Source organism: Pristis pectinata, chromosome 32 (assembly GCF_009764475.1).
Source record: "Pristis pectinata isolate sPriPec2 chromosome 32, sPriPec2.1.pri, whole genome shotgun sequence".
Classification (NCBI taxonomy): Eukaryota; Metazoa; Chordata; class Chondrichthyes; order Rhinopristiformes; family Pristidae; genus Pristis; species Pristis pectinata.
In genome coordinates, this window is record NC_067436.1 from 3,940,782 (window position 1) to 3,966,696 (window position 25,915).

Sequence of the window (25,915 nt, forward strand, 5' to 3'; positions counted from 1 at the left end):
GGAGGTATACAAAGTCACGATGGGTGTAGATAAGGTGGATGGTCACAATCTTTTTCCAAGGATTGGGGAGCCTAAAACCAGAGGCCATAGATTTAATGTGAGAGGGGAAAGATTTAAAAGGGACTTGAAGGACAACTTTTTCTACACAAGAATATAAGGAACGAGCTGCCAGAGGAAGCTATAGAGGTGGGTACATTTACAATGTTTAAAAGGTATTTGGACAGGTACATTGATAGGAAAGGTCTAGAGGGATATGGGCCAAACACAGACAAATGAGACTAGCTCAGATAGACATCTTGGTCAGCATGGACAAGTTAGGCTGAAGGACCTGTTTCTGTGCTGTATAACTCTATACCTCTAAGACACTTTACTGCAGTGGTAGATCACAGGTGTTGCCCTTGTTAATGAATGTTGAAGCAGTGCTGAGTGAAAGCCTTAGTCAAATCTTTTCAAAGCACCAGCAGCAACTTTATAGAATGTACGGCCTATTAAAGGCATGGTCAGCAACCAATCTCACAATTCCAGTGGAATGCTGAGTCACACAGCTTCCGAGCAGCAAACCGGCCTTCAACACGTAGGTGTTTTTCCACAGGGGCTCATAACAAACATCAGCATTCCTTGCCATGATAAATTAAAATTGCTAAACACTCAAAAGGTAAAACACCAAAACATCCGACAAAAGAAGTGCAAAGAATTATACAACATGGGAATGGACAATCAAATAGTTCTTGAAAATGACAATGATGTAAAACAGACAGGTAAAATACTTCTGTTTCTATAATAGGAAATATTCTGTCCTCGGTGTCAGGTGTGGCTCAGTTATACCTTTCTTCCCTCAGTCATTACCCTAGGATTTCAACACACATTAAATAGACTTGATCATAGAATCTATGCTGATATTCCAGGCAGCACAGCTTGTGGAGCTGATGCCTCAGAACTCAGCAACCCGGGTTCATCCTGATCTCCGGTGCTGTCTGCATGGAGTTTGCATGTTCTCCCTTTGATCAAGTTGGTTTCCTTAAAGATGTGGCAGGTTGGTAGGTTAATTGACTGCTGTAAATTTCCTCTAGTGGAAGAATCTGGGGAGAATTGATGGGAATGCGGGGAGAATAAAATGGGTTAGGTTAAGATAAATGTAAAACTGCCTGCTTGATGGTTGATACAAAGTCAAAAGTCAAAGTCGAGTTTATTGTCATATACACAAGTCCATGTATGCACAGGTACAATGAAAAACTTACTTGCAGCAGCATCACAGGCACAGAGCATCATATAAGCAGCATTCACAAGAACAATACAAATTAAACATAAATTATGCACAATTTTTACAAGAAAGAACACAATTAGAACAAAAAAAAGTCCACTTTAATGCAAAGTGATCAAAGTGGTCATAGTGTTGCTAAACTCTAGTGATTAGGGTTGTGCCAGTCAGCTCAAGAACCGAATGGTTGAAGGGAAGTAGTTGTTCTTGAACCTGGTGTTGTGGGACTTCAGGCTTCTGTACCTCCTGCCTGATGGTAGCTGTGAGAAGATGGCATGGCCCGGATGGTGGGGATCTTTGATAGCAGGTTGCCTTCTTGAGGTAGCATCTCCTGTAGATATTACCAGTGGTGGGGAGGGATGTGCCGTGATGTATTAGGCAGAATCCACTACTCTCTGTGGCTTCTTACATTCCTGCACATTTGAATTGCCGTACCAGAGAATGATGCAACCAGTCAGGACACCTTCAACAGTATCTGTGGAAGCTTGTTAGAGCGTTCGGTGACAAGCTGAACTTCCTTAACCTTCTAAGTAAAGATGCTGGCACACTTTCCTTGTGATTGCATCCATGTGCTGGGCCCAGGACAAGTCATTCGATATGTTAACACCTGGGAATTTAAAGCTGCTGACTCTCTCCACCACTGATCCATCAATATAGACTGGCACATGTTCACCCTCCTTCCCCTTCCTGAAGTTAACAACCAGCTCTTCAGTTTTACTGACACTGAGTGAGAGGTTGTTGTTGCAGCACCACTCAACCAGGTGTCCTATCGTGCTGTCTTATCTCCGGTAAGTTGACTCATCACCACCTGTGATGTGCCCAACAACAGTGGTGTCATCGACAAATTTATATATGGCATTGAATCTGTGCTTAGGCACACAGACTTTATAGAGACAGGCCTCTCGGCCCACTATAATGTAGCTCTCTACAACTATACGACTCTATTCCAGTGCACCGCTGAGCACAGTGCACATTGCACAAGTGCTGTCAAAACACAAGGTCCTGTCTACCCTCTCATGTGAAGGCAACAGATCCAATGACACTGTTTCGAAGAAGCACAGAGGAGTTTGGTCCAGTTTCCTGATCCATATCTATTCCTCAGCCAACATCATTAAAACAGGTCAGTACCACATTGCTGTTTGTGGGGACTTGCTGAACACAGATTGCCTGCTGCATTTCCTACATTACAAAATTAAATAGTTCTTTGGCTCCAAAGTCCTAGAGAGGTGCAGTATAGAAATACAAGGCTTTCTTTGTATAGTAAATGAAAATTTAAAAAAAACTGCAGATGCTGGAAATCTGAAATAAAAATGTAAATGCTGGAAGCACTCAGCAGGTCAGGCAGCATCTGTGGAGAGAGAAACAGAGTCAATGTTTCAGGTCAGTGACCCTTCATCAGAACTGCAAAAAGGGAAAAAGTTAGTTTTCCTTCTCTATAACACAAAACTAACTTACTGGTGCAAGAGTTCACAGGTTCAGGAGGTGTTGTGACAGACATGGGTGAGGAATTGCAGCCCTCTTTGCAGTTGATACACACTGCAACCATCACGTGCTGGTGGTGGAGAGGGTGAATGTTTAGGATGGGGGATGGGGTGCCATTCAAGAAGGCTGCTGTGTCTCTCCTTACAGACAGTGGAGAGTCTTTGGGATATCTGGAGGTATGTCACTCACTGCAGGATACCCAGCCTTGGTCTTGTAGCTATAATTCTTTGGTTTCTGGTCTGTGGTGAACCCAGATTGTTGAAGATGAGATTCAGTGATGGCAATGCTATTGGATATCCAGGACAGTCTTTCACTTGTTGAAGAACATTATTGTGATGTGCACATTACTTACGTGAACATTGTCCAAATCCTCCTCCTGCAATCATGAACTACTTCATTTACTGAGGAGTGTACCATCTGTGCAGGGTACGATTCCCTGATCCCCATTGACTTCTGATATATCAAAGCTCATTGATGCCACTCTTGGTCAAATGCTATCCCCCCTCTGAAACTTGGCCTTTTGGTCCACATCAGAACCAAGGCTGTGATGTGGCAAAACCCCAAAGTGGGCAAAAGTGAGCAGATTCAACTGTAGTAGAAAAAGAGCAGCTCAATAAGTAATAAAAAGGAAATAATTTTCAAAGCTGTGGGGAGTGATGAGCTGAGTTGTCCTTAGATGGAGCCAGTACAGATTTGATGGGCTGAATGGCCCCTTAAATGTTTAGCTTTCATGCTTCTGGTAGGTTCTATGTGATGACACCTTCCATCACCTGCTGATGATTGAACAGAGACTGATCAGCCAGAAGCGATGGGCCGAAGGCCTGTTTCTGTGCAATGTGACTCCATGATTAGATCTCCCCTGCAATTTGTGAACAGACCCACCTGGGCAATTTTCCACATTATCAGATGGATGCCAGTGTTGTAACTGTACCAGGGCAGGTTGGCTACAGGCATGGACAATTCTGGAAATACAGCAGGAGGTTGTCTGTTTGACAGCATTTCTGTACCCGTGCTCTCAGCCCTTCTTGCTATCACAGAGTGAATTGAATTAGCCAAAGATGGGGCCCTGTGATGATTGGGATGTCAGGAGGAAGCCAGGATGGATCATCAGCTTGGTACTTTGGCTAAACACGGTAGTGAATGTTTAGCTTTGTTCTTCTACATCCTTCAAAGGGAAGCGAAGGAATCAAATGCAAGGCAGGGACACAAGTAGCCATTTCCTCCATTTCCTGAAGGTAAAGCAACAGATTCAGAGCAGAGTCCCAGCAGCCCTCTGCTACCTACCCAATGCCTGCTCCTCCCATTCACTACTTAATGGTCTACCAATATTCATGACCAGCTTTGGTGGATCTTCAGAGGTTTTAGGATCCAATAGCTTATCTTGGTGTACTGCATGCAGTTTAGTACATGGTATCGGTACGTTGCAGCTTCTGCTCTGTGCTGCTCCCAGCCTGTCTTTCTACTCTCTGATTGAACCATGGCCAATGCCCTGGTTTGAACCATACCCTGGAGTGAGGGATATAGCAGCCCACAAGGTTACAGATTGCATTGGTGTACATTGCTGCTGCTCCTAATGGTCCACAGTACCCCAGATTCCCAGTTCTGACCAGCAGTTCTGTTCTGGAACTATACCATTTAGCACAATTGTAGTGTTACCATAGTGTTACAGCGCAATACAGGCCCTTCAGCCCACCACGTTGTGCTGACCTTTAAACCACGCCTAATACTATCTAACCCCTTCCTCCCACATCTCCCTCTATCTTAAATTCCTCCATATGCTTATCTAACAATCTCTTGAACTTGACCAACGTATCAGCCTCCACCACCACCCCAGGCAGCGCATTCCATGCACCAACCACTCTCTGGGTGAAAAACCTCCCTCTGATATCTCTCTTGAACTTCCCACCCATTACTTTGAAGCCACGGCCTCTTGTATTGAGAGCCATGGCCTCTTGTATTGTTACCACCCATTACTTTAAAGCCATGGCCTCTTGTTACAGGATATCATTAGTCATACACAAAGAGAGAGGCCTTTCAGCCTAACTCGTCCATGCTAACCAAGGTGCTTCCTGAACTAGTCCCATTTGCCTGTCTTTGGCCATATCCCACTAAACCTTTCCTATCCATGTACCTGTCCAAATGTCTCTTAAATGTTGCAATTGTTCCCGTCTCTACCACTTCCTCTAGCAGCTCGTTCCTTATACCCACTACCCTCCGTGTGGAAAAACCTAACCCTCAGATTCCCTTTAAATCTTTCCCTCTCACCATAGATTAGCTTAGTTTTAGAGAACCAGAGTCTAATTTTAGACTCCCCTACCCTGGGAAAAAGACTGGCCATCCAACTTATCTCTGCCCCTCATGATTTTTACAAACCTCTATAAGATCACCCCTTAGTCTCCTTCGCTCCAGGGAAAACAGTCCCAGCCTATCCAGTCTTTCTTAATTGCACAAGCCCTTCAGTTCCAGCAACATCCCTGTGAATCTTTTCTGGACCCGCTCTAGCTTAATCATATTCTTCCTATGGTAATGATGACCAGATCTGCACACAATACTTCAGTGCGGTCTCACCAATGTCTTGTACAGCTATAACATGACATCCCAACTCTTCTACTCAGCGACCTGACCAATGAAGGCAAACATGCCATATGCCTTCTTCAGCACCCGGTCTAACAGTCTCACCACTTTCAGGGAACTATGTACTTGTACCCCTTGGTCTCTGTTCTTAAACACTAACCATGGCCCACCATTCACTGTGCATCTCCTGCTCTTGTTTAACTTACCAAAATGCATAATTTTGCACTTGTCCTGAGCTAAATTCCATCTGCCATTCCTTGGCCCACTTTCCAGTGATCGAGATCCCTGGTTTAATCTTAGATAGCTTTCAATGCCCACTGCACCACCACTTTGGTGTCTTCTGCAAACTTACTAATCATGCTATCTACATCCTCATCCAAGGTGTGTGTGGAGAGTGAGAGAGAAGCGAGAGAGAGAGATAGCGAGATATATTATATATATCACAACCACTGGTCACAGGCCTCCAATCAGAGAAACAACCCTTCACAACCACCCTCTGACTCCTTCCATCAAGCCAATTTTGAACCCAATTGCCTAGCTCACTCTGGATCCCATGTGACTTAACCTTCCAGACCAGCCTACCATGCGGGAATTTATAAAGGCCTTGCTAACGTCCATATAGACAACCTCATCAATTCTGTTGGTCACCACTTCAAAAAACTCAGTAAACCTTTTGCACCCTGAGTTTGAAGTCTCCACATGGATATGCAGAGGTCACTCTTACCAACGCTTTCATGGGCGGATTTACCTGTTGTAGGTGCACAGAGTCGTAATTTCTCTCTCATGTTGGATCGCTCAGCTATGTCTTTCAGGACTTGGCCAATTTAGTCAGAGGGGTGCTGCAAAGCCACTCTTGGTGATGGACATTTTAGTCCCCCAGCCAGATGCATTCTGTGCTCTTGCTACTTTCAGTGCTACCCTTGTTATTGTTCAATACAGAGCAGCAATCAACAGCACTGACCCTATTTGGGGGTAGATGACAACCTTATATTCACGTCAAATTGGTCTTGCCTGCCATGGGATACACACAGATGAGTTGTCAATTAATAAAGACTGTTCTAATTCCAATTATTACTCTTTGGAATGAGAATCAAGATCAGACCAAATTTTGCCTCCCAGTTCCCAGCCCTGGTCAGAAATGTTCAGTTGAGGTTCTTCTAACGACACTATGGGATCTCTCATTTCCACTCAAGAGCAGAGATGGAGCAACATTTTAATGTCTCCTCCATAATACAGACCTTTACTAGTACAACAATTCTTCACATCTACAGTAGGAGTGTCAGCCTAGATTATGTGTTCCAAAGAGAGAGTACTATTCACTGACCCATGACAGAAGGAGAATCAACAAAGAAACTTGTGGCTGTTTCCTTAAGTAAATTCAAGTCCAAGTTCAAGTTTATTGTCATAGGCATACATACTCAGGGTATAATGTGCCATGAATATTAGCTTCTTGCAGTAGCAGCACAGTACATTACAAACATAAATTACATAAACTTAAGTTATACACAACTCACTCGACACAAAAATAACATGACAACATTAGTGTAAATTGAGGGAAATATAGTCCGAAGTACAATTAGGGGCTTTCAGGTCAGTTCAAAAACCTCGTGGCAGTGGGGAATAAGCTATTGTTGAACCTGACATGTGGGACTTCAGGATCCTGTACTTCCTGCCTGAAGGCAGAATATTTAGCTTAAAATGCTTTATTTAAAATACTTTATTTTCTGGGGGATATATTTCACTGCTAATTCAAAATACACATGATCACAAAGTTTCTTTTTATCAAGGGAAGGAAATCACATGTATGTTATTACCCAAGAAGAAACCCTTCATTTTGGACTAGGATTATCCCTTACAGTGCAGTTTGGAGTTGCAATCTAAAGGACAGGAAGTTGGCAATCATTAACGTAACTGAAATGACCTGGTTTAAAAATCTATACCTTCTTCACATTTGCTCTCAGATAGGGTTCTACATCCTTCAAAGGGAAGTGAAGGAAGTAAATGCAAGCAGCCATTTCCCTCATTTCCTGAAGTAAAGGAGCAGATTACAAACAGAACTCCAGCAGCCTTCTGCTACCTTACCCCAGTGGCACAAAAAAAAGTCATGCATCTATATAGCACCTTCCACATTCTTGAATGCCTCCCATTGCTGATTTATCAGCAAATAGTTGTCTCCAATCCACCTTTGTCAAGTCATTTCTCACTCTGGTAAAATTCGTCTTCATCTACTTTAGAACCTTTATTCCCATTTTATCCTTGTACATTTCTCTAACTGTGCTAAATGTAACTGGATTAGTACCACTGGTTCTCCTTCCACCTGCCCAGCTTCATTCCCCCAAAACCAAATCCCAAGTACTCGCCATGTTGGGCTTGCTGCATACTGGCTAAGAAAAAACCTCTGACCAGAATTCAGCAACTCTGTGCCCTGTGTGTATCCCAGTTAACTTTTGGGTAGTTAAAATCTTGCACTGTTACCTAATGATTTTGCACTTGCTCAATCCAAAATGGCAACATGCAATGCAAAGGTGTCAATCAACATACATTCACCTCCCCCTAGAACAGGGAGAAGGCAAGGAAAAGTTGATGAATTTTCCTTCTGTGGAAACGTTCCCCCGGTATAATTACTGGATATTTACACTGAATGGAAATGCTGGAATTTCAAATTTGGGAATTATTTTCACTAAATGTAGCAACTAGCCAAATAACATCAGTAGCGCAGTAATGCACAGCGCAGGTCAGCTAACCTGTTGCCAGTGTTACTTCATACAAGTGTAAATTTGACACACTTGTATCCAAATCATTTATGTGTATTGCAAGTATCACTTTGCATTACCAGCACCACATGCTATAGCCAGTAGAAAGGTAGAACTTACTTACCTTAGGATAGGTGGAGGCTACTCTGCCCATCAGGTTCATCCCAGCAATCCCATTCTCATTCCCCGCCTTGTAGCCTTGCAACTTACTCTCCATCACATGCACATCAACTCCCCTTGGATTTCTATGCTACTTACCTGCTCTTAGAGGTACTTTAGAGTAGCCACTTAACCTAGCAGCAGGTTTTGAGGATGTGGGAAGAAACCCAAGCACTGGATGGAAACTCACACACAGTCATGAGGAGAACATGTACATGCACAACACTCAAGCTCATGATCAGACCCAGGTCCCTGGGAAACCACAACATTAACTGCCATGCTACTGGCTATTGTACACCTGATAAAAATAGGAGTATTTTCAACTTCACCCTTCGATGGAAATGAAGTTGGGTAGTTTCCAGAAAGAGGAATTGATCTGAAGTGTGAAGTTTAGCACCAATCCACCCCACCCCCAACTCTAGAGCAGCAAGATGAAAGTATACTACAGTCCTCAGAGGTGGCGTGCAGGCAGAAAAAGAACTTATTACAGAACAGGATGGGGCACCTTCTGGAGTTATATTCTGCTCCAAGTCTCTTCAGGACTTGAGTAAAACCTACCAAATCAAATGTATTACACTAACACATCATTTTTCGGGTTGAACTAGTGGGAATAATATACAGCAAAAGGAAAGAAAATAAGATAGTGGCTTTAATTAGAGTCACTGAGAGGCTGAAAGATAGTGTGGTTAAGTTTGTGTTTATCCAACACAGCAGTGGTGAGTAGTATACAAACAGCCTTGGACCTGACAAAGCTGTAACAAGTCTCAAAATTGATGGTGTAAGAGGAAGTCCTGTTCACAGCTAGTTCCGGCAAAAACTATGATTAACTTGACAACATTTTATATTTGGAGAACAAAAATGTCTTTCTGCAATTTTTTTTAAAGAAAGTGCTTATATATTTTCCCTCCTTCTAGCACAATAATCTGACCTTAAATTTTAAGAAATATTAAAGAACATTCTGAAGACAGTTAAAAAAACTTTGGACTGGTTTACATTTTCTCATGGTTATCACTGGAGTACCATCTAAGGGTTGCAGTGTACAAATACCACAAGTTCAGTTTATTATAAGATCTGTTTCAAAATCAATTGTTTGTAAGGAACCATCCCTCTTCCTTAAAAGTACAAATAGCTGACATGTTGATTACTGGTTAAAGATTGCCTGGGCACAATTCATGTCACCCAAGGAAGTAGCAGCACCACTGAAACTGGTCTCAGCTGCAGAAAGGAAAGGTGACCAGGCATTCCTGATTTCTGCAAGTGCATGCGATGTGACCATGTGGTTAAATAGATGATCCATGCTCAATATCCAGATTCACAAATTAATGCCTACTTGTACATAACAAGCTATGGTGCAGCTAGTAGAGCTGGTGCCTCACAGCTCCAGATACCAAGGTTCAATCCTGACCTTGGGTGCTGTCTCAATAGCATGGTCTCCCTGTGACCACGTGGGTTTCTTCTCGGAGCTCCATTTTCGTCCCACATCCCAAAAGCGTGTAGGTTGGAAGATTAATTGGCCACTGTAAATTACTCCTAGTGTGTATACGAGTACTGAATCAGAGGGGAGTTAGTGGGAATGTGGGAAGAACAAAATGGGATTAGCGCAAAAATGATGGCTTGATGGTCAGTGAAGATTCCATTTCTGTTCTGTATCTCTCTCTGTGTCCAAATAGTCCCCACAACTGAAAACTGTAGGAGGTGAAGTCAATGGCCCTTGTACATGACTGTTCATAGTAATACCCTGGAAAATGTGGACCACTTCCCACATCTCAGGAGCCACCTCTAGCCTAAAACAGACAACAATGATGAAATTCTCCACCACCCTCAATGCTCCAGTACAGCCTTGGTTGATTGAGGAAAAGGGTATTTGATAAATCAAGACCCCAGAACCAGCAGCAGACTGATTGTCAACTAGGCAACAGTGATTCCTGTCCTCTGACATGCTTATGAGACCTAGACTACTTGGAGCAGCATCTCTAGAAAAATACCACCAACACGGTCTCCACAAAATTCTCCAAATTCACCGGTAGGATAAGTAAACCAATGCCAGTGTCCTCTCCCAGGCCAACATACCCAACATCGAGGGCTTACAATGGGCAGACCCCATTGTTTTCACACCCGACACCAGACACTGTATTGCAAATATATCCAATCTAGAGATCTTTCTCAATGCTGTCAGAGACCAATAAGTGTTCTAAAATAGCTTAATCACACTTTTGTTTATCCACCTTGAGATACTCAAGAGATTTAGCCTCTTATTTTTTTGTTCAAAATCAATATTTAGACCATAAGACAATAAGAGCAGAATTAGGCCATTCAACCCCATCGAGTCCGTTCCGCCATTCAATCATGGCTGATTTATTTTTCCCTCTCAACCCCATTCTCCTGCCTTCTCCCCGTAACCTTTGACACCCCTACTAATCAAGAACCTATCAACCTCCGCTTTAAATATACCCAATGACGGCCTCCACGGCCACCTGTGGCAATGAATTCCACAGATTCACCACCCTCCGGCTAAAGAAATTCCTCCTCATCTCTGTTCTAAAGGAATGTCCTTCTCCAATCAGAAATGCAAATCGATTGTTTAATTTGTACAGCTACTATCTGTTATCAAATATCCACAGCTCTTGGAAGTATCCTGTGTTCTACATTTCTGATTAACATATTGCGTTCACTTAAGACCCAAAATTAGAGATATTAAAACAAAAATATTAACTTAACTTTGGAAGAATTTATAAAACTATAAAGATGAAAAATTTAATATCCAGTGAAACTTGTATCATTCCACTGACCTTGAAATACAACACACTTTCACAAGTAGTTGTGTAGCCAGCTGATCACTGCACAATGCCTTCAATGCTGGTGACAGAAATTTTGAAAGTTGTTGGCAGGAATAAGGGGCTAAAGTGCTTTATGTGACAGGTCAATTCTGCAGTAATTCCCTTTTAGATTAAAAAAAAGTCTACTATAAATAAAAATTAAAACTAAGATTTATCTGGTATTCTATCTTGCCTCCTCTTCCAAATGTTTGAAATTATGAGCATCATTCCAGACTCCCATCAATGGAATGGGATGGTAAATTAGCCCATCTGTTGAAGGATTTCCTACTTTCAGCAACAAGGTGGCGCAGCTAATAATGCTGCTGCCTCACAGCTCCAGTGACCCAGGTTCAATCCTGACCTCCGGTGCTGTCAATGTGGACCACGTGGGTCCCCTCTGGATGTTCCAGTTTCCCATGTCCCAAAGATGTCTTGGTGGATTAATTGGCCACAAAGTTGCCCTAGTGTGTAGGCAAGTGCTAGAATCTGGAGGAGGAATTGATGGGAATGTGGGGAGAATTAGTGTAGATGGGTGGTTGATGGCAGTGCAGACTTGGTGGGCTGAAGGGACTGTTTCCATGCTGTACAACTCCATGACAGATTCTAGACCAACATCTTATGCAGTAGTGTACTTGTTTCAAAAGTTTACTACTTTCATCATTATCCATCGATTCATCACTTCAATGTCCTTTAAATTCATTTACAGTCCAACTTCACACTTGCACTGTGCGAAAAACCCTGGGGAGGTCCATGAACTAGAATCTATCAATTACTACAAGCTCAGGGACAACATGCTCAAATTTATATGGAAAATATTATTTATCAAGTTTCCTGGATTACAGGTCAATAACTATCCTTGAAAGACTTAAGCTTATGAATGTACTCAGAATAAAAATTCCCATTACTTAAAATAATGCAATCAATGGATTCTTCAAAACTGAAACTTCAAGGACAATGCTAAAGTTAGTCTGTGCCAAAACTGAAGGAAAGAGGCAGAATATGTGAACTCAGTGGAGTGTGCGAAAAATGTGTTTGTTTAAAAAAAACATTTAATCTACTCTATGCAAGTTATTCACATCAGTCCTAATTATGAGAGAGTTTGTGAAAATATTTTTAAGTTTATGACTGTTAAAAGAGGCCCTTCATTAGATGGCAACTGGTTCTATTAATCCATCACTCCCAGCTAGCAGCTGCCTGCTCCTTCACAGCAGTGAGGGGAACTGCAGTAGTACTTAAATTGGTTGAAAAAATAGTTTGATCCATTTCACGCATTAATTTTCCTTGATAAAAGTGGTAATTCATTTAAAACTGGCAGTTTGTTAAATATGCCACATTTCACACTATACCCTCTACCCAAATATTATATGTTACATTTGAGCTGATCGATTGTGTAAAACAGCAGCAGACTTGGAAGTGAACATGCCAATTAATGCCTTAGAGGCTATTGGTGGAGAAGCAAACTGTCAGCTCACATTTCTGCATGACAGAATTAACAACCAATATCATTACCTGCCACTATTTCACATATTTCCTTTAAGTTGTTCAAAAGATCAGATCCTCCTATTTGAAAACACTCACTGTTCTACTAAATTAGACTGAAGAAATCGCTTTGTATCTTTGTGATCTCACAACAATGACCCCGAAGGGCTGTTCTCCATTCTCCAAAACCATTGACAATTTTAAACCCTCTTCTGTAAATGCTCATCCTCTTCTCGAGTGGAAATCGTCCCAACAAGAGAGCCTAAGCATCTATTGTCTGCAACTCACCCACCATCAACTTCCTAGGGACCCAGTGAGCAGCCACGTGGTTATAACGCAGGTCATCCTGTGGCAAGGGACTCACCTCCTGAAACACCAGTCTTTCCACCATCTACAAGGCACAAGTCAGGAGCATCTTGGAATATTCTCCACTTGCTTGGATAATACAACTCTAATGGGACTCAAGCAGTTTGACAACATCCAGGACAAGGCAGCCCACTTGACTGACATTCTCAGGACATTTAAGTATCTAGACAAGTATTTGAATTGCCAAAGGATAGAAGGCTGTGAAACTAATACGATGAATGGAGGTAGGCAAATTGGGAGGCAGGGACATGCTGGGCCAATAGGAATTCTAAGAAATGAAAGGCCTGGTTCTCTACTACAGGACTATGAGATCCATCACCTCAAGCATACCATGTCAGCAGTGCATACATCTCCAAAATCCACTAGTTACTTCCCTAGGCTACTCTGACGGTATCTCCCAAACCTGTGACCTCTAACAGCAAAAAGGCCAAGGGCATCAGTGCATGTGAACACCACCACCTCCAAGTTGTGCACCATCCTGACCTGGAGGTCTGTTCCCACTCCATCATTGCCGAGACTGAATCCTGGAATTCCCCCTCCTACATTTTTGTGGGGGCACCTTCACCAGAAGGACAGCAACGGTTCAAGACTGCGGATCATCATCAAGAGTAACAAATGCTGGGATTGCTGGAAAATGAATATCAAGTATCCCGGTCTCTCCTTGGGGATGATGTTTTCTAAGTCTTAGCCTGATGAGAAAATATTGAACTCTATTCCATAAAGAATGTCTAAATGAAAATTATGCATTGAACAAAATGGAACAAAGGATTGTTAATAGGGTAGAGAAGAGGAGGTGGCTTAGGTCACATAACCACTATCTAATCTACATTGTACTTTGTATGCAAGTCACTGTCATACAGCACAGAGCACCAAGCCCCCCATTCATCCCATTATATTCTCCCCACATTTCCATCAACTCGCCCCAATTTCTACACTCACCTACAGACTAGGTCACTTACAGCGAACTATTAACCTAACAACCTGTGACTGTGTGGTTTCCTCCGGGTACCCCAGTTTTCTCCCACACCCCAAGGGGAACATGAAAACTCCACTCAGACAGCACCAGAGGTCAGAATCAAACCTGGGTTGCAGGAGCTGCAAGACAGCTGCTCTACTAGCTGTGTCACTCTGCTGTTAGTACATGCTTCTATTGCAATGCCCAAAACCTTGAATTAACTTTTCCTCATTTAAAACTTAGGCTACAAATAGAAAAAAAAAAGTCATGTTCTATGTCAATTATAAATTCTAATATGTTACTGATACACTTTCTGGAGGATAACCAAGAATGGAAGAATGAAACTCATTGGATAGAAAACATAGAAAACCTACAGCACAGTTCAGGCCCTTCGGCCCACAAAGCTGAGCCGAACATGTCCCTACCTTAGAGACCCATAGTCCTCTATTTTTCTCAGCTCCATGTACCTATCCAAAAGTCTCTTAAAAGACCCTATCGTATCCACTTGCAGCACCGTTGCTGGCAGCCCATTCCCCGCACTCACCACTAAAAACTTACCCTGACATCTCCTCTGTACCTACTCCCCAGCACCTTAAACCTATGTCCTCTTGTGGCAACCATTTCAGCCCTGGGAAAAAGCCTCTGACTATCTACTCGATCAAAGCCTCTCCATCTTATACACCTCTATCAGGTCCCCCCCCATCCTCTGCCACTCCAAGGAGAAAAGGCCGAGTTCCCTCAACTTGCTTTCATAAGGCATGCTCTGCAATGCAGGCAGCATCCTTGCAAATCTCCTCTGCACCCTTTCTATGGCTTCCACATCCTTCCTGTAGTGAGGCGACCAGAACTGAGCACAGTACTCCAAGTGGGGTCTGACCAGGGACCTATATAGCTGCAACATTACCTCTTGGCTCCTAAATTCAATTCCACGATTGATGAAGGACAATACACCATATGCTTTCTTAACCACAGAGTCAACCTGTGCAGCTGCTTTGAGTCCTATGGACTCGGACCCAAAGATCCTTCTGAACCTCCACACTGCCGAGAGTCCTACCATTAATACTATACTCTGCCATCATACTTGACCTACCAAAGTGAACCACTTCACACTTATCTGGGTTGAACATCTGCCACTTCTCAGCCCAGTTTTGCATCCTATCTATGTCCCGCTGTAACCTCTGACAGCCCTCCACACTATCCACAACACCTCCAACCTTTGTGTCATCAGCAAACTTACTAACCCATCCCTCCACTTCCTCACCTAGGTCGTTTATAAAAATCACAAAGAGTAAGGGTCCCAGAACAGATCCCTGAGGTACACCACTGGTCACCGACCTCCATGCAGAATACGGCCCTTCAACAACCACTCTTTGCCTTCTGTGGGCCAGCCAGTTCTGGATCCACAAAGCAATGTCCCCTTACTTTCTCAATAAGCCTTGCATGTGGTACCTTATCAAATGCCTTGCTGAAATCCATATACACTACATCTACTGCTCTCCCTTCATCGATGTGTTTAGTCACATCCTCAAAAAATTCAATCAGGCTCATAAGGCAGGACCTGCCCTTGACAAAGCCATGCTGACTATTCCTAATCATATTATACCTCTCCAAATGTTCATAAATCCTGCCTCTCAGGATCTTCTCCATCGGCTTACCAATGATATATGTGCACACGTAGCTCCTTTAAACATGTATTCACAATAAGAGAAGGTAAAGCAGGTTTACAAGCAAAGTCTTGAGAACTCTCCTCATCAATTCTCAGTCCAAAATATTACCTTTCTTTCCTCAAGGCGATTTCAGATACCGTTCCATATACTGCTCTACATTCCTGAAAGCTTCAATCTAATTAGAAGTCTTTCAATTTTTTGAAAATATTTTTTACCCTGGAATTTCACGGTTGTGTATACAAGCAAGCAGAAGCTGCAATTCCTGAAAATAACCAGAGTAAACATAATGAAAAACAGATTCAAAATGAGCAAAACTTGCCTGATCTTGCTCAACTTCTTTAAGAAGACAACAAAAATGAACTGAAAAAATCTTATAACGCAAGCCCTTTTGACACCCGTTCCTGATCAAACTCCAATGATATAAAGCTTGTGATTGAGGCTAAACACTGAAAAGAGGATAAGTTGGCTTAAGGAAAAGAAATCTGGATTTTTAAAAGGCAGTACCTGCAGACACTTAGAGGGAACAGATTGGAGTTCCCCAAGATTTTGTGCTAAGATCTTGAGTTCCTAATTTTTAAAAAAAATTTTTAAAATTTTACTTACAGCGCGGTAACAGGCCCTTCCGGCCCAACGAGTCTGCGCCACCCATTTTAAACCCCCAAATAAACCTACCCGTACGTCTTTAGAATGTGGGAGGAAACCGGAGCACCCGGAGGAAACCCACGCAGACACGGGAGAACGCACAATCTCCTTACAGACAGCGACGGGAATCGAACCCTGATCACTGGCGCTGTAATAGTGTTGCGCTATTTGTAGTACAAGTAATCCACTAATTGAGAGATAGGCAGTTCAACTAATTTGATAAAGTCAAGGGTTTTCAAAAGGAACTAAATAAATGGGAGGCATGTGCAATTCCATAAACAGTCCAAAATTAGCCCCTAAAGATTCTACACCTGCTTACTGTGGAACAGCCAAACAAAGCCAAAAAGAATTCTGAACTCCAATACTAAAGCAGCCAAGTTCAACTAAGTTGCTGATATCTTAACCTGGGGGAAGTTATTTGCTCAGGGTCAATGTCTAGGTTACCGGTAATACAGCAACCTATGGTACAGATTCATCAGAAATGCAACAGAGAATTGAGTGGATATCAAACACAGGTGAGGCAAAATAACTGGCATGAGAAACAACAAAAGGAAGGTTTGCAGAAAACAATGTGGTCAGACACAAAATCGAGTTGGTGGCCTTCAGTGAATGAATGTTTTACTCACTCAACAGCAGTAATGGCTTTACATCTTGTGATTCTAAAACAACAAACCCAGGTTCCTCATATAATCACAGCTCTCTCAAGCTACGTCTGTAGTTTAATGGTGATATTATTATAAAGGCCCTTTGACAATAAGATGGTGTACTTCAGAGGGATCTCGCAATACATTTCTGTTCCAATTGTAAGTAACATCAAATGGAAAACATTCTTTTAAAATTAATGATAACATTTATTTCAAATTGGTCAGCATTGGTAGTCAAACAACAGCTGTATGGGTTGCAAAACTTGTACCAGTGGACTTAAATACTCAATACTTCTTAACTGATGGGTGGCAGACCACAACTAGTGAAAGCTCAGGGACGGAAGGCTGCATGGCCTCAGATTCCCAGCCTTAAAATTGTTTCCTTTTGGTTGTTTCAAGTTGGGACAGAGCAGACAGACAAAATACTATAGACATAGTACAACACAAGGCTGGCGTAGCTTCCACACTGGAGGTCACAGAGATTTCAGGTCAACAAACATCTGTCATCAGGATGAATTTTGTGCATCAATTTAAGCTTAGTGGGGAAAAATATGCAACGATAACCCATCACGTTCCTACCTTCCCAGTTCTTCTCCTATTTCATAAAACTCCTCCACCTTCTGCTGCTTAAAGGAAGCCATGCCCAATGTCTTCATTCGATGCCAATTCAACAGACCATATCATTCAAAGGTGCTCAAAATCCACTCTCAATACACAGCATCCGGCATCTATGAAACAATAAAAAAACACCTCAGGAAACATTGTAGTTGGAGGGAAAGGGAGAGTGGGGTGGATGCAAAATATTTTAGTTGTGTGGCATGGCAAGCTGGAATTTATGGTTATTGCAATTTAAACATAAAAGTGCAAATTCTATAAACTTCTTTGCCACACCAAATGGCTGGGGGGGGGGGGGGTAAACAAGAGAAAGTGAGATATGTCAATGAAAGAAACGTAATGGCTCCTGCATCAACAGGAAATTACGGAGTCCACTTCGATTTCAGTTTTATGGGATTCTATAGTACCTGCACCAATGGAAACTTTCTTTCAACCGATACATCTAACTTGATCAATTATTCCATTTTCCTGTTCACGTACCTTTCCTTTAAATCATTTATGCTACTCTTTTCAACTACACCTTGCAGTGACAAGTTCTGCATTCGTACCACCAGGTGAATAGTTACGGATAAATCTAATGGGAAATTAATGAGTACCTATCTTAAAGAGGCTGGCTCTAATCTCCGAGTGGCATTGCCTTCTCAATGCATATCCTATCAAACTCTTTCATAAGCTTGAAAATCTCTATAGCAGGTCACCCTGCTGCCTTCCGCTGACATTAAGGTCATTACTTATAGTTCTCTATTCTATCTTCATTTTTGAATACAAGCGGAACATTAATTGGCCCCTAATCACTGGTTCTATAGCCTAATGTCCTAATGAAAATAAAAAAAATGCTGCAGATGCTAGAAATCGGAAATAAAACAGAAAATGCTGGAAACACTCAGCAGAATTGATGCTTCAGGTCATAAGGATCCTTTGTCAGAACCAGATTGTTCTGAAATGTTAATTCAATTTCTCTTTCCACAGATGCTGCCTGACCTGTTGAGTATTTCCAGCATTTTCTTTTTTTTAAAAAAATTTATAAATACAATATTTTATTCAAATTATCTGATAATTCAACTTATTAAACCCTTTACCAGTGTAGGTTTGGTTCCTAACAGACATCTTGCATGGAGCCGATAGTCAATAGTTTCCTGGGAATAGCCAATGCAGCACAGTTGTTTGGAATGATCCTCAAACCAGACCTCCTTGAGAAACATGCATTCCAGATCCTTCTCACCACCAACCAAGGCACTTATTTGAAGATTCTGATGATAAGGCATTCTGCCAAATCATCTAGCCAGAGTCACTGTCTCCTTTTCCTGCAGCACCTTCAGGACATTCTGTGGAGGCCACTAGCAGATTCCCAGCAACTTCAAGTAATTGGACCTGACAGAGAAGTGGGCAAGGGATCAATCAGACCAGTAGCCAAAACACATGGGCTCACTTTTGCTGCAGTTCACTCTGGTCCCCACAACTAGTTTGAACTGGTTGCAGGTGCTCACCGATCTGTGGACTGACAGTGAGTCCATGCAGAGGACAGTGATCCAGCGAGGCTTTGACTTGAGCTCCCCCCATGTCTGGTATCACCACCACTGTCAAACCTGTGTCTTCCTGATGGACTCCAATACAACACAAACGAGACAGAGAGGGGAGGGGAGAGAAAGCAGCTTTGCCTGACTTTAGATCTGATCAAGAAGCTTTTGGTTTCCCATCCATTGATTCGTATTTTATGTGGAGCTGTTGTATCCAATTCCAGATTCCCTCCACAGACTCCATTTTGGACAGCACGTCCATCAAACACATGCAAGATACTCTGCAAAAGACCATTTCCTAGTCCAAGCTACAAAGAAAGCATCCACCTTGGATGTAGACAATCATATCCCTGAATTGCACAAGGCAGTCAGGAATCTGCTGGATAGAGTGAAGGTCTGGGCCAGGTGAGTCAGCACCCCAGAACACACTTGACTCCATTGGTGAAGACCTTGGACAGAATCTGGTCTTCCACATTATGAGGTGGGATGGATTACCAATATCCGATCTCTCCCCTTCTGCTTATAGATGAGGTTGACGATGTCCTTCCTCATAGATTCCGACTCTGGCTAGAAGCATGACACTACATTTTCTGGGGTGATCCAGTCCCACAAAGTTATGCATAATTGAGCCAGCAAGTACTTGCTTCCACAAGTTTTTGTTCTCTTTAAGGAAAAGATAGTCAGCTCATCCTGAGATAATGGGTGATCCAGACAATCCCACCTAATGTCATCTAAAACCTCCAGGGAGGTGGAGAACAGCAAAATCTGGAGGCCGTGATGTCTCTGGTCTTCAAATCATACAGCCCAGCATAGAAGGATCATGGCTTCCTTTGAGAGCCTTTAGGAAGAAGCAGCAGCATGTCTCATTCTGATCCATGCAGCAGCCTCCAAATCAGAACATGATCTTGAACTTCTAGGCAAAGATCGAGACTTGGTGGCTCCCACGTCTTGGAGCTTCTCTGTCTGCCAGTTCAAAGAGACATCTACAACTGAATGCTGCAGGCTGGCATGTTCCAAGGCAGGACTACATGTTGAGGGAAGGGCTAAAGCTTGGAGCAGCCACAGTAAAAGGTCACAGATTAGAAGCCTTCCACCACTGGGCACTGAAGGATTGGAACCCATGTAAAATCCCCTCAGATTTAATTGTTCATGGAAGATAAAATTGGTCTTGTATCAGTATAATGCAAGTCTTTAAAAAAAAAGAAAACAAAATATGGAAAAGACACCAAGTTCTTCCAAAGTCCTCAGCATTCTGATTTGAGCAAACATCCTTGAATGGTTTTATCTGCAGTGCACATGTACCTTCACCACCAATTACTCTATTGAAGAAGAGAGCCCACTACCATGTTCTCAACGATAACAAATACCAGCTCTGCCAAAAACACCAATATCTAAAGGGCATGTAACAAACCATTCAACTAAAATATCAAACAAAAACAGCTAGATGTAAAATACTATTTTGTGCTGTGCACAAAAGACACTTCAAATATTGCTGTTACTTTATAACCTAACAAAAAATAAAAATTGATTGACTAATAACTCCTTCTACTTATGACATCAGAACATCAATAGCCAAACACCAGCAGCTTACCAATTGTTCATTCTTTTTGTAATCATTAGCAAAATATTTAATGTTTAAAACAAAAACTAACTTTAGCCATACCAGAGCAGATATTGCTGGAATAGGCAACTCATCACATTAATTGGACCTCATTCCTGCAATTTTTGTCTTAAAATTTTTTTTCCCCTCAAAGTTGCTTGGAATGGAAGATAATGAAGGCTCAATGAGGGCATCAGGGACAATGGTGAATGATAGGACAAACCTTCAACCAATGAGGACTGAGGATTGGGAAGGGAGAATAAGGAAAATATGCTAAAACCTCCAATGTGGAAACTAAATGAGAATCCAAAACTGGATGATTCAACTAGAGGTGTGATTTTAAACATGGTAATTGCTAATTACTGGATTTGATGTTCTTTGGCAATTTTGATGGGCAATTAAGTCCCAATGCAACAACTTAATAGAGAGGTTAGTGGTGACCACCTATCTGAGGCTCATGGTAGCACAGATCATTCAGCAACTTGAAGCAATACATGGGATATCTTTACTTCACCAGTTGCTGACTGTGTTTTACCCTAATGATGACACACATCATTCATTATTTTTCCCACAAGTTCTGACCTACTTTGTTGGCTGAATAAACTTCATAAAATGAAAGATCCATCTTGTGAATTTGGCAACTGTTTAATATTTCCATTCTGTATATTTTAAATAAGAATGACATGGTGTCAGACCAACAGAAAATATTTTTGTTCTCCCCCCCCCTCATTAATTAGCACGTAACATCTCTTGACTGATATCTTGCTGAATCATGCTTCAAAAACCAAACAAATTCAGTGCTTGGGAGTTACAAGAACAAACCATTGAATTTCAAGGGGCAAAGGTCACTGTCTGACTTTTTGGATACAATTTGCAAGCATTTAGTTGGAAGGGGTGAAGAATGACAAGGAGTTGGTTAGAGTACGTCGTCACAATTACTAAAAGAAGGCGTTACTCATATCCACCCCATGGAGATGGCAGCAGGGTTCAAGAGTTAAGGTAACAATATTGTAGGAAAGGTACTGATTTTCATAAAAACTGACATCAGATGTTTCAAAAAGCACAAATATTTAAAATTGAAAGCACAAATTTTCACAGATGAACTCCTAAGGATTATAAAGTTGCATATTAACAAGATTAAGATCTCCTTTGCTGTGTTAAGCTGCCCCTGCATTGAAAGTGTTTCAAACGAAGGATGTGCGTGTGGGTTTGCAGGTTCACATTCAGACACCGTGGTGTACAAGCGAGGACAGTGCTGACGTACTTGGGGTCAGTTTTAAAGTATTTTATGTGGACATCCTGCCAGCTATCAATAAAAAAAAGCTCATTATTTTTGGATGCATGCACTCAGAGTGCCCAAAGACTTTGACTATCTGATTATAACATATATCCTAAACCTTCAAAGTTAGACAAGAGAAAACTCTCCCATACAGCCGTATATCTTTCTGCATTGAGGATTACATTTCTCAACCAGAAGACTTGGTTTCCTGTTAACACGTGTTGGGGAAAAAAAGTTAAACAGTTCAAGGTTTATTGTCACTATAACACCCATTTTGTTACATAGCATGAATGCAAAGCTTATTGTTATGGTGAGTTTTCAGCAGAAAGCAGCCCTGACAAAAAATGCGAGGTAAATTCCTGGCCGCTGGAATGTATTACACATCGGTATGAGACGAAGAGCCCCGTGGAGCTGCTTGGGTCTCTAATGAGAGCAACGTGATAGAGCTTTAGAGTCAAGCTTGAAAGGGCAAATACAATCAAGCACAAACTGAAGAAAGAAAGTAGAGCTGGAACTCAGAGGGAGGGGCGAAGTGAGAATTATGGTAAATGTGCACTGGTGTTTATCTATCAATCAAAGGTGGCTGTCCCATCCATTGAGCAACTTGTGCCCTGAGTGTAGAAAAGTTTGTGAGGCCTTCCTGCACTGACTGTAACCCTGCCTCAAGTGGCGGATTTAGTTACATTGAACGGCAACAGGGAACTGGGACGGACTGATGAAACAGGTTCCCCAACACTGGCACCCGTAGCGTGGAGCGACTTCCCAACCATTGAAATGCCTTCACACCCCTCCCTGACCGTCCCTCAGAAAACTGGTGGGGGTGGGGGCGATTTAAAATGCCTTGCCCCCACAGGCTCCTTGTTGCCCCCAGATCTATTCAGCTTGATACCCACAGGAGGCAAGTTTAAAGATGCAGCTACTCAGTTGAGGGTGGGGCCAATAGTTGCTTTCTGTACCCATTCCTGCGCTCAACCCCAAATGACTTGCTGTGGGTAGATTATGGCTCAGGAGGCCCAGGTAGTTCCTGAGGTCAAAGGAGGAGACTATTCGTCCCATAGAGTCTATGCCGGCTCACAGAACAAACCTATTTATTCCGCTCATTTTCCCTGGAACCTACTCTTCCCTAGAGTTCCATCAACTCCTCCTAAAATATACCATTCATCTACACACCAGCAGCAGTTTACAGCAGCCAATTAACACACCAAACTGCATGTCTTTGGGATGTGGGGGCAAACTGGAGCACCCTGGGGAAACCCACGCAGTCACAGGGAGAACGTGCAAACTCTACATATACAGCACCAGGGGTCAGAATTGAACCTGGGTCACTGGAACTGTGAGGCAGTGTCTTTATTAGGGATGTCTCCAGGCAGGAATGTCCTTTACACACCCCACAAGGAAGCATTGAGTTTCCCCTTCATCTTTCTGTTTGCCTCCAGAAACCCTTTCCCCAACCCATTCCAAAAGTCAAGAATATTGTTCAGTTTGTGAGGCCAGGAATTGTTCAGATTCCTGGCCTCACAAACTGACAATTGCTAGGCAGTTGGTGGCATTGGCTGGGTTTTGCAAGAAAAAAAATCAATAGAAAAGATGCCTGACTGTGAACCTGGGCAAGACTCCAGATCTCCTTACTCTGCACATTGCCCATCCACTCTAGTGCTCACAAGCCAAACTTACTCTGCAGTGATGTCCAAGTGTTGTACATACAAGAGGTCATGATCAAATGGGTCAAACACAAGAATGGACACTGAGCCAGCAAGCTAAAGCAGAAAAATGGAAATATGCAAGTTGCATGCCTCTTTTACAGAAAATACATGGATCTCAATGCCAGGGCTTGTAGTGGAAGAAAAATTCAAAATAGCTATCAAAAGGGGAACAAGAACTTCTAAGCCACTTGGGGTTAGGTGGGAACTGGATAGCTCCTGCAGAGAACCAACATGGGCTTGATGAGTTAAATGGGCTTCTTCTGTGTTTTAAAATTCAATGACAAGTGCACTTTCAACAGAAGTTACTGAAAAGTTGTCAGAAGCTACCTAAAATCCAACAGAAGCTGCTGTGGTTGTCAAATAGAATTGCAGACATTGATCAGATAAAGGGCCACATCCTCCTCGGTTGTATATGGTATGAGAAGCAAGAATAGCCTCATCCAAAGCATCTGCAATCAGCAACAGAAGTTCTTGGTTTACAGAATGTTGTGTCTAGTTGTCAGCAACCTCTATGGTGGTGCCCTGCACCACCTGTTCATTGGTCTTAAATTAGCTGTTACAAACCCCACTTCACATTCCAGGCACTGGTATGGAAGAATTTATTGGGAATGAGGGAGGATCCCAGCTCACAGCAACATCACAACCCTGTCGTAAATGGTCTAAACATGACTAAATGACTTCCTGTTTTGGAGGCAGGGGGAGTTAAATCAAAGGCCTTGTGAATGGCTGGCAACTAGTTGAGCTGCTGCCTCACAGCTCGAGTGACCGGGTTCAAGCCCGACTTCCAGTGCTGTCTGTGTGGAGTTTGCACATTCTCCTTGCCATTGTGGGTGCTCCAGTTTCATCCCTCACCCCAAAAATGCACAGGTTGGTCGGATAATTGGCTACTGTATGCCACACTGTGTGTCCTAGTGTGTAGATGAAGGGAAATTCGTGAGAATGTGGAGAGAATGGAATGGATTAAGGTAGGATTACTGATGGTGCTTAATGTCAGGCACAGACTTACTGGGCCGAAGGGCCTATTTCTGTGCTGAACCTGGTGTTGATACAGGGTTGTAGAAGGAAAGGATGGGCAGTGTCAATGGATACGGAATACTTTAAAAGTTCAGCCACAGCCACGATTTGCTGTGTGGCCCCTTTCTATGCTGTCACTTTCTCTGATTCTAACTTCTATTGGATGTATAAGAACATCAAATAAATGTTTCTGAACTTTATGTCATATCAATAACATAACTTGCACTTCACCCAGCAAGTTCAAAGCACAAACAATGAGGGCCAAGCCAAAAGAGAAGATATTAGTATGCATGACCAAAATCCAAGAATTCCTTAAGAAGGAAAGGGAGTTTAATGCAAAGAATTTCAGGGCAAGAGGTTTGGACAATTGAAGACATGGCTGATAGCAGTGGAATAACTGGAATGGGAAACACACAAATGATCAGAGTCAGAGGAGCTGCCAGTTCTGGAGAACATTGGGCTGCAGGAGGTTTCAGATAGACAGAGGAGGGAAAACATTAAATGTTGTGGCCAACAGTCAGGTAGGCATGTGAGGACAGAGTGGTAGGTGAATAGAACCTAGTGTAGCAGGGTTTTGGGTGAGCCAGAGTTTCCGGGACTATGGGCTGGCCAGGAGACCATTACCCTGACCACGTGTGAAAATGACAAAGACATGGGTGTGGATCTCAACAAAAGGGCAGATGATTTTGGAAACAATGCACTAATCCTTTCCATTCAATCTTCCTTCTGACTTTAATCTGAAGATCACATTACCCTTTAAATTCAAGACTAACTAGGCTAAGGGAAGAGATCTATAGTCCTTTGAAAACATTCCACTCTACTAGTTTCTGTGTGCACTGACAGGGAACTACACACCACTTTTTTTTTGTATTTTATTAGAAATCAAAGTTTGTGTGAATAATCATATTAACATTTCCACTGAGCAAATGTGAAAGGTTCTGAACACTCTTTATCGTTAAATATTGACTCTGTTTTAGAAGGAAGTAGAAAAATAATGATTCCCTGTCTCATCGACAGCTATTGCTTTTGGAAACTGTAACAATAATATTGAGTGCTCAATAATACAAGTATCCATCACAAGAATCCCTCCCTGTCACCAGGCTCACAGCAGGATACATCAGACAGGTGGAGCATGATTGGCACCTGTATATTTTGTCATCATCTTTGCTAGTTTTAGCCTTACCTAGTTTATGTTTACAGAGCATATTTTCCACCAGAGATTGTTTGGGATTTGAGTCATTTGGCATCATGAAACTTTTGGACTTTTTGGATTTGCTTTTATATTTTTCAGCACAATTGTTTGGGGAGGGTCAGGGGAGAAGAGTTTACACACACACCTTCAGTAGTTATCATTCGATGAATGGACTGCCCACAGAGCAAAGTTCCTGGAAC

General features: G+C 42.3%; 1 protein-coding gene across 1 annotated transcript in view; it reads right to left on the reverse strand.

Moving 5' to 3' along the window:
* dapk2b (death-associated protein kinase 2b) overlaps positions 1-25,915 on the reverse strand; it is a 127,266-nt gene that overhangs the window by 100,024 nt on the left and 1,327 nt on the right. Inside the window, exon 2 of the mRNA XM_052042353.1 lies at positions 17,375-17,523. Within this exon, the coding sequence (XP_051898313.1) occupies positions 17,375-17,451 (77 nt within the window). The 5' untranslated portion in view covers positions 17,452-17,523. The remainder of the gene's footprint in view (positions 1-17,374; positions 17,524-25,915) is intronic.